General features: G+C 45.6%; 1 protein-coding gene across 3 annotated transcripts in view; it reads left to right on the forward strand.

Moving 5' to 3' along the window:
• CRB2 (crumbs cell polarity complex component 2) overlaps positions 1 to 7,320 on the forward strand; it is a 92,606-nt gene extending 85,286 nt beyond the window's left edge. For 2 of the 3 annotated variants that reach the window (XM_061571824.1, XM_061571826.1), the window contains one exon: positions 4,958 to 7,320. In XM_061571824.1, coding sequence (XP_061427808.1) covers positions 4,958 to 5,332 — 375 coding nt within the window. In that variant the 3' untranslated portion in view covers positions 5,333 to 7,320. Of the gene's footprint in view, positions 1 to 1,179; positions 3,960 to 4,957 lie in introns of those variants that run through there. The other variant, XM_061571825.1, reaches the window with a different exon arrangement.
• The last annotated feature ends 2,831 nt before the right edge of the window (positions 7,321 to 10,151 follow it).

Below are 10,151 nucleotides of genomic sequence, written 5' to 3' on the forward strand. Positions count from 1 at the left end.
GGCTAATACATTTTGATCCGTACAGGCACCTGTCCAGAACATCAATCTGTCGTCAATAACGCCAGCGGAGATCCATGCTGTGTAAGTGGAATGACATTGGAGCGCACGTCTTTTTTTGTTGCATATCGGACAACTACAATCGAAATACTGTAAATGCATACGGATATGATTCAGTGTTGCCATTCCTCAATGGCCAATTGTGTTGATTTGTTTTTAATGATGCTTGTTTATCCAGAAAGCCTCAACGAGTCTCAATACTCTTTTCTTTTTCAGGAGGGACCTAACCAAGGTTGTTGTGTAGTGGTCGATGTTGCTCTGCGTATGATCCCAATTGAGTAATCTGCAGTGTAATTCACTCAGAATTGGGATGTTTTGGCCAATGCCAGTTTTTTTTACTTAGAGATTTTTTTGTTGGTTAGCTATGGGTAGAAACTGGAGAACCCGGTGAAAACCCATGCAGAACAGGGGGAGAATGTACAGACGACGCACAGAAAGCGCCCGAGTCGGGAATCATACGCAATAGTTTCTCGCTGCGAAACGTTCCACCCCACCGCCGACCTCAAATCAGAAATGCAGATTTATTACATGCGGACATTATAGTCTGTATGTGTTTTGTGTGACTGTCTGTGGAGGTCTCTGTGCATGTTTTATGTCGCATGCGAGTGAACTGAATCCTGCTGCTGATAAGAATTCTTAAAAGTGCTCTGGAAGTTGAAACGTTATGGCTGCAAAAAAAAAAAACCACAATGGTCACCAAATGCTTAGTGGCTGTGACGTGTCAAGGGCACTTGACAGGAAAACAAAATAGTGAAGGAATTTGCCAAACACCACACGCAGGACCTTGCTATAAAACAATCTTGAGACTCCACGACACGCAACACAATGCATGTTGATTTATAATTTCAGCGTAAATATCAACTGAAGGTAAATTATCTTCCAGCAGTTTTTTACGGATTTAATTCCTCTCTTAAAACGCCTGCCCGCACTGTGTCAGTCATGCGAGTTGTTTCACCATACTTCACCATGCTGGTCAGTGTGGCTTGATGTAGTTATGATGTAGTATTCTTCCCATGCTATGTTCAAGTCGCATTTATGCCTCGGTGGTGGCAACCCTTTTTTATATTTTACATGACAAATGTGACTCGAGTCTTATCGACGTTGCTTTTTTCCTAGCTGCAGAAGACGCAGAACAGCACTTCAATCGTGGCAATCGTAGTGCCCGTTGTGGTGGGCGGCCTGGCGCTGCTGGTGGCGCTGCCCATTGCCATCTACTGCTTCATTAAAGTGCGGAACAAGCGGAGGGACGAGGGGACCTACAACCCCAACATGCAGGAGAAGTCCAGCGTGACGCAGACAGGCCCGCCGGGAGGCCTGCAGAGGCCACCTGAAGAGCGTCTCATATGACGGCCTTTATTTCGGCTCGGGACAATCTTTTTTCCCCAAAGGCGGAGACTGTTGAGCCCCAGGAAAATCAATTGCGATAAAGAGAGAAACAAATCTGAAATGTCACGGATGAAGATGACCACTGGGACTCAGAATGTACTGTAATGCCTCTTTTCCACTGACACATCCGAGCCGAGCCGGTGCGGGGCCCTTGCGTTACGAATGGTTTTCCACCGGCTATTTGGCGAGCCGAACCAGAACAAAACCGTGATGCGCTGGCACCTCAAGAAGACATTTGAATCTGGCTCGAGGGGGCCAACATAAGCCAGGGCTAGGGTTCATCTTTATTGTCGTAACATCATGTTCGTCGGGCGTCGCGTTAGTTGGCACGGTTGGACCCTTGCGCAATGAACGTGTAATGTCGGCGGTACGGCCCAGGTTCGGCAGGGGGAAAAAAACCTGGCACCTCCTGATCTGTGCCGGGCTTGGCTCGAAATGGCTTGCTTGTACAGTGGAAAAGAGGTATTTTCAGGCGTGGTGAGCACTGAAATAGAACATGTGTCGGCTTTGGACATGAGCACACACCCACTGTTCTACAGCCGAGTCATTTGATTCCTTGGTTTATGCAATAATCTTTTGTCAGCTGACCTGCCAAACTTGACTAACATTACAGTCTGCATGTTGCTCCAACTTGCCTATTATTGAGTATCCTTGATTTGCTTCGGGTGATTTTATAAATGGTTAGGAAGAGGCTGCTGCTGGGCACATTCTGGGAACAAAGTGACTGAAATTCTGCTGTGGGTGCAAGGAAGCTGCTGATCTGGTTATGTGGGTTTGAACTTTTATTTGTCATATTCATGGTATAATTAGCATTTTACTACCATACCACCACCACGCAATTGTAAACAAAAGTCCCCCACTTATTTTCATTGCAGTAATTTCATTCCATCTGCAGTCATGGCCAGTGGCCATATTATACGACTAAATTTAACCCCTTTTTACGTAAATTTGAGCAAACAGGTTTTGCTTCCTAAGTGGGTGATGAATGTATGCGTGCATCACACGGCATTCTCATCCGCTGCCTACAACACACGTTGGCTCGTAACACAATACTCGATGTATTGAATTACACGGCTGCTATGGCGAGCGGCACCATGAAGCTATGCTGGCTTGCGCACGACGTTTCGGAGGCCCGTGCAGAAGGGCTCTCATTGTCACGGCGGGCAATGCGAGATCCGTGTCCTCTTGAGCTGCGACGCGACAGCCGCTAACTCGACGCTTACCAACTTCGCGCGTCTGATGCCCACCAGAGAGAAAAGGTGGCGGTGGTGGGGTTGGGAGCAAAGTCCAGTGGTGCGTTCCTTGTTGCGAGTCTTTCTGCTGTACCAGTGTGTATAATCGTTGCTGCCAGCTAACGCATGTTGAGAGGGCTGAGGGAGGGTTATTCCAGCACTCGGGCGTACGGACGTCACTTGCCCGTGAGCTACGGTGCGTGCTGATGGGTGCCGCGTACCAGGCCGTGTCTGTGCGGGAGCCGCCGTGTCACGGTGTGCAGATCATACACCCACGCTTCCAGCAGCGTTAAGTCAACAGCAGTAAAGAGGTTTTTTTGTATTATTGAAGCCGAGCAAACTGTGTGTGTGTGCTGTAGTGCGTACGATTCCCGGTCTGGTCCACTCCCTAATTATTTCAAAAAACGGTAAATGTTGGAAAAATGTGAATGTTGCAAATATAGTTAGGGTTACAAAGGTGCGGAGTGCTTGTTTTTAAAGTTGCATGCGTTTGCATCAGAGCTGGCCTTTTGAAAGTGGAAGGCTGAACAGCGGGCAGTTGCGCGATTTGATATCCACCCCGTGTGCAAATTGACTGCCTAATTTTATTTTACTTTTTTTAAGTTCGGTGCAATTTTAGCGTATAGGTTTCGCGAGCGAACACAGCAGGCTTGTGACACAGTGGCGTCGATAACAGAAGCTACGGAGAACGAGGGGAAACCTTAATGTCCTTCAGTAATGACGAAGCATTTTAGTTCTCATAAAGTTTTCCGATGTAGAACGAAAGTTAATAACCAATGTCCTTCAAGTCTACTTGGTATGTTATTGCTTTGATCACTTTAATTGTGATGTTATGTCCATGACATGTCTGGTGAAGTTCCACATTTTTACCAGACTTTTTACTATATTAAATATATTTTTGTTATAAATCTAGCTATTTGAATGATAACATGCATAGAATTGCTTGCTACCTATAGTCTGTAATAATTTTAATTGTTATCCGTGTGAGGTTGGAACCACGTCAAGCGTTTGAAAATTTTATGGTTGATCCTTTATAAATAAATGGTAAAACACTGGAAACTGTGCTCCTGTGTAGGTTTCTTTAAGGTTGTGCTGACCAGCTCTCAGATATTTTTTTAGGGCCGGACCGCGCGTTTTGTTTGGCATGATGTCCGACGTTTTGCTCCACGTGCCAAAAGCTTCTGAAGGAACGATTCGGTTATGTTCAGTTCCTGAAGGAGCTCCCAACACATGGGAGTAAAACGTGAGACATGCCAAACAAACATGCGTTCCAACGCGGTAAGACATCAGAGAGCGTCCATTGACCAATGTTAATTGTTGAGTAAACTTAAATGTGTATTTTCAATTTCTTTGAATTCCTGACATTTTTGTATCACCCATTTTTCACTTGAGCTAGTTCAAGCACTACCCATTTGTTTGGGGTAATGGCTGTGGCACTGCAATACACTTTTTCACATTGTTTACATCTTTTTAAAAGCAGATTTCCAGCTTTGCTCATGCAAATGTTGCACGCACATGTGTGTTCAATCCCGTCAAGATGCACGGTCAGACTGTGACCTGTTTGGTGGTGCGTGTTATAAATCCCTTCAACCTGTGACCTGTGTGGATCTGAGAATCTTTCACAGACTGAAAAATCATTAAGGGCTCACGAATATAAGCGCTTTAACTTCGCCTTCATAACATAAACTCAACACATTCAATCAATAACATTTTGCGACAGGTGAAAATAAATATACATATGAAAGGTGACATTTTGAGCAATGGATTTTTATTTATTTTGGTCCAAGTGAAAAGGGGTAATTGCCTGAAATGTCACCTAGCTTAAATAAATATAGGTTAAATGTTGGGTGATGTTCCTTCATCATAGCAATGAATGTCATAGCAATACCTTTCATAACGATGACGTGCATTGCCTCTTAGTGCCAGTGTTATTGCTGAATGAGTTGAGGCTTTTGTTATGTTGTGCTTGTGCACTCCTGCTACAGAAATTTCCCAACGTCTGCATTTTAATGTCGCCTCTGCCTGAATGAAAATGTACGTATGCATGTTGAACTTCTTTTGCGACGTACGTAGCCAACCGTGCTAATTGGAGGTGTGGGGAAAGGACAACAAACTAAACACAAAATATAAAACTATCCGCGTCAATCACCGCCCACTCACCATCACTGGCCATCCTTTCATTCTTTCCTCATTCGGTCGCTCAAGCATTCTAACCGCGTGTTTTTGAAATGCCACGTTCTGGTTCATTCGCGTGTTCCCCTGAACGACGTGCCCCCCTCTAGGCCTCCTGGTGGACATCGTGGTCACGCTCGCCACAGCTGGGCCTGGTCCTGGGCGCGTCGTCCGGCGGTACTGGCGTTGCTCCTCGCCATCGCTGCGGCGACCTGCGTCGTCATGGCCCGCAGCAAGAGGGCGACTCAGGGCGTGTACGAGCCGAGCCGGCAGGAGAAGGAGGGCACCCGCCTCGAGATGTGGAACGTGGTCAAGCCGCCGCCCACCGAAAGGCTGATTTGACCGATGATCGAGCGATGATCGGCCGGGCCCGATGGTGGAAATGTTTCGCACGCTGCTCCTCGGAGCTGCTTCGCTTTAACCCCGTTGCTGTGCCAGTGTTGCCAGATCTGGAAATTAAAGGCTCTGGGATAGTGGACATCTAGATTTGTGTTATGCATAATGATCATCTCGCAGTCAGACAGCCCAGCAACGAGGCTTTGGTTCAATATTAACTTCCAGCTGGTTAAAAACTAAAATGAAAACTGATGTTGACTTGTTGAAAAACCCCGATGTAACCTTTGTAAAAAAAATGGTCATCTTATGTGAAGCCCCAATATCGGCTCCTGTTACTGCCTGTGCCCACAGGCATATGCCTAGAACAGCACATTGTCCGTGGATGGAATGTCGATATTAATATTTGTTACACAAGTCACTCAAATGGCAGAAATATATCCTCATTTTCATTTATCAATAGTGGCATTCGAAACAATGCTCAAGTATCTTAAATACCCACCACCTCTGTCCACAAAGTGGATAATGAAATACACCATTAGCGCCCCGACATCACCACAGGGAAGGAGTATGCCACGATATTAAACTTCCCTAAATGCAACCAGAGGCGAGAGCCTGAAATCTGTAAACACTGCCGATGCTCTGAGAGCTTTAGTGGATTTGTTTCAAGTCTTGCAGTCGGGGTTCGTCAAGGGAGGGACCAGGCAGGGGGTTTGGGCATCGCACTGTCAAGGCCGAGTCTGGTAATGGTTGTGAAAAATATTTATATTCAGTTTTACGCATTTCCGCTTGTAACATATGAAGCAAGAACATACCACTCGTCTTACGCGTGCAGGTATTTACTATATACACACACATTGTACAGGCGTGTGTGTGTTGCTTGCTGCGTAACATTGGTTCACGACTACAAACCTGTAATAATATTAACTGCCCAAGTTGCATCCGAGTGAGACACTTTATTGTGGGTTTATAAATTGAACCGCACAGAGCATTGGCGCGAGTGGTTCGTGCACTGCGCTTTGAAGACGGCAAAACCCGAGTTCGATTCCCGGCCATGGCTAACATCAGTGGCGAGTAACATTTTAACCGCTCAGGGGATTCCCCTTGCTTCACCATTCCCCACTGACCAACGTGGTGAAAACGAAGTGACCACCGGCATAGCGTGAGGAGGCCTTCATCCAGCAGCGGATTAAACAAAAAGCAGCACATTTATTTATTTCATTATAAACTATCAACTCGATGCTATCTTCATCACCGTGGTCTCAAGGTTTGGTTTTGTTGTGTATTTTGTGATGGGTTTATTGTTACCACATCACTAGCATTCCACTGTGGCATTTTTGCAAGAAGAAAGGGGAAGGCATGTCCCCATATTAAACATGAAGCAGAGTTTTATAAGTCTTATTTTAATGCCATTTATTTCATATACTGCACTCAAAAATAATATTTCAAAAAAGAAGGCTAAAATTGCCTATTGCGTAAGTCCATATACAACTCATCCCAAAAAATAAACAATTCGTATAGTTACCCATCACTATCGATGTAGATTTTATCATTGTATGTTCGTATTTGACCATGCTCTGTGTACTTTACTGTATTTTTAGCATGCCTTTGGCTCCATGAGCCTTAAGTATTTTTTAAAAATCTAATTACTTTAATTCGTTAAAACAGTTGACACTGGAAATGGTCGCATTGACGAGTCTGTTGGTGCGATGTGTGGGTCTGTGTTTCCATACCATCCAAAAAAAATCACACGCTGGTGTATCGAATCTTTTGAGTGTTCCATTGTTAATGCATCACAATATGATTGTATTTTCCCCCTATTGTTGCCCTTAAAGTATTCACCTAGTGTTCGCTTGAGTGTTGCTCTATACGTATTGGGGGCCGTCCATACATGACGTCACGCACCTGGGGGGGGGGGGGTGGGATCAGACATTTGTGACGATGTGTGACGAAGGGGGGGGGGGGTAAGAAATGTGACGTCACATCAAAATGCGCAACTTTAAATAAATATAGACAACACGTTCTACTTAATTAAACAGACGTTTTACTAAATGTTTTCTCCTATAACATCGGAGTGCAGTGTCACATCAAATACGCACTACAATGACAATAGTTTAAAGCGATTTGAAGCATGTTAACAAAAAATTGGGGAGGGGGGGGGGCAGAGCTTTGTGACGTCATATTTGAGGGGGGAGGGGGTCTGACTTTTTGTGACGCCGTGTGACGAGGGGGGGGGGGGGTCAAAAATCGTCCAAAATCGCTGTGACGTCATTTATGGACGGCCCCTTAGATGTCGGGATGTTTTTTGTTATTGTAATTTTTAAGCTTGTATGAAATGTCATAACTTATTGGCGTCTGGCCCAAAAACAAGACACAGCTCAGATGGAGTATATTTTAGCCGCAAGTTTCAGTAATGTTTTTTTTTTAACCTGTCTTATTTTAAACCTGGGAGTTTACATGTTTGTAAAGAAAAAATAGTAGTGCTCTACGGTTTTTTTTAGTTACATACACTGTTTGGTGTAATGGTGAGCACAATTCACCATGAACCCGGCCACCTGAATTCGATTTCCTGACCACGGCTAACAGCGGCTTGTGACATGTGGACAGGAACTTGGCCTCTGTTCTTCACCAACATGCACTGACCACACTGTTGAAGTCTAGTTCTCAAGGCTTCCGATAACTGATCCATCATGGCACGACCTTAATCCAAAGGTGGATTACAAAGGGCTAGACAATTGGTGTTCGTCGCGTGGTTAGACTTGCGACTCATGTGTGCAGGAATTATTGTGTCTTGCGTGATGACCGAGGGTTAAATGTGTACAACGCACATCTTAATCTGCTGAAGAAAAAAAACATGAAAGAATGTACGTACTGTATGTTTTCTTTTTTTTATATTTGACTTTGGGGAAACTTACTGTCGGAGTCTAGTAACAACTACTCTGGACAGCAATGGGTTTTGTACCACAACTACTGCATTTACCGACTCCGATTACATGCGTTTATTACCACGATACGACTATGATAAATGCAAGTTGTTTAGCCAATGAAGCTTCGCTCAGCCGAAAGACGCTTTGTCAGGAGGGCCCTTCATTGGCATGTTTGACAAATTCACTAAGGACGAAACCGGAGCAATCCGGAGGAAAAGAAATCCGACGCATATAAAGGGTTGATGTGCAAAGCTCTGCACGGACGGATTCAAGGATCCGTTGTTGCACTGCAATCTTCTGGCCGCTGTGCAGCGCAAAACTACTGAAGTATATTTGTTGCCTGTTACACAGCACAGTGCTTTGTTGACATTTTATATGCTGTATGTACATAAACTAGGGCGCACGTTTTTGTTTTTGTAAAAAGGGGTTAAAGAAACGTAGTTGATGACAGACAGTATTTGAATTGGGACAATCCGGCACGTGGTCTGTTTTCATGTGTGATGTGAAATGTGTCTTACAATTGCAATGCTGAAAAATTGTAACGTTATTATTAGTAAGTTGGCAATAAAAGTTGTCATTGCTATTGTCGATGCTGTACAAGTATCAGCAGGTGCGAGAGCGTCCGCGTCCCCCGTGTTGACGGCAGTTGCGTTGTGCACAGGCGCTCGTTGAGGATACTCGCTCACAGGCGTGTCCGCTGCGCTGGCGTGCCTCGCTGTCCGCTGCGTTGGCCGTGGTGTGCGTCCTGGTGGCTCACCACGTGCGGTGGCGAGCCGCCAGTACAGCTGTGTCACTCACAGAGGGCGCTCGAGCCGGGGGGCCCGACCAATCGGTCGGCGGGGGGCCCGGAGGGAGCCGAAGGGGTGGAAGTCGGTCCCCAGACTCTCGCAGTGCGGCACTTTGTGCAGTGGTGATTTATCATGGGCAAAACGCGATATTGTTGCACTATAACACTGTGCATTTAATTTGTTTTTGGCTATTGAAGCTATCGCTTAACCATTGATATTACTGCCAGCTATATGCCAACATTTTAATCGTATTATTCGTTTTAACTTTGACTTAGTTTACAGCCGGTAATCACACTTAAAAAAAAAGAAATTACATAACCAAGGTAAATAACAACAGTGGTGGTATTGGCCATGGGTGGAAGTAAAACAGTAAAGACAAGAAATTGAAATCGCCAGAGAGGGCTATGAACTACTATTTATTTTACCAGGTAAGGCCAACTGAGCAATATAGATATTTTTTTCGGAAGTGAGCTGGCTATCACCAAATAGCTCAAATGAAGCGTTTCTAATTGTGGAGGGGGGGAAACCGAAGGGACCCAGAGAAAAATCCACGCGACCGCAGGGAGAGAGGCATGCGAACTCCAAATATACAGCAGACGTCAGGGTCGGGATCCTGTCTGCCAGGTGCGGTAGTTCAATCTCGCCACAGTGGCGCCCTATACCAACCTCGGGCTCCCATCTATTCTAATCCAGTGCCAGTTGAGATAATCAGAATACAGTATTAGGAGTTAACGTCTATGGATGGTGGTTAACTTAGCCCATTATCACCTCAGGAAACTGAAATAAGCACTGCCTTGGCACCGCCACAGGAATGTGGAACTTCCACCACTGGCTTAGGGCTGCAAGTAGACGATGAGAAATCACTTCACTCATACTATAATTGTGGTGAGCTGTGTGTGGTGAGCTGTGTGTGGTGAGCTGTGTGTGGTGAGCTGTGGAGTGTGGTGAGCTGTATGTGGTGAGCTGTGGAGTGTGGTGAGCTGTATGTGGTGAGCTGTGGAGTGTGGTGAGCTGTGGAGTGTGGTGAGCTGTATGTGGTGAGCTGTGGAGTGTGGTGAGCTGTGTGTGGTAAGCTGTGGAGTGTGGTGAGCTGTATGTGGTGAGCTGTGGAGTGTGGTGAGCTGTATGTGGTGAGCTGTGGAGTGTGGTGAGCTGTATGTGGTGAGCTGTGGAGTGTGGTGAGTTGAGTGTGGTGAGTTGTGTGGTGAGCTGTGGAGTGTGGTGAGCTGAGTGTGGTGAGTTGTTGTGAGCTTTGG

This window comes from Lethenteron reissneri, chromosome 48 (assembly GCF_015708825.2).
Source record: "Lethenteron reissneri isolate LAM-NWPU_2019-01 chromosome 48, ASM1570882v1, whole genome shotgun sequence".
In the NCBI taxonomy this organism is placed as follows: Eukaryota; Metazoa; Chordata; class Hyperoartia; order Petromyzontiformes; family Petromyzontidae; genus Lethenteron; species Lethenteron reissneri.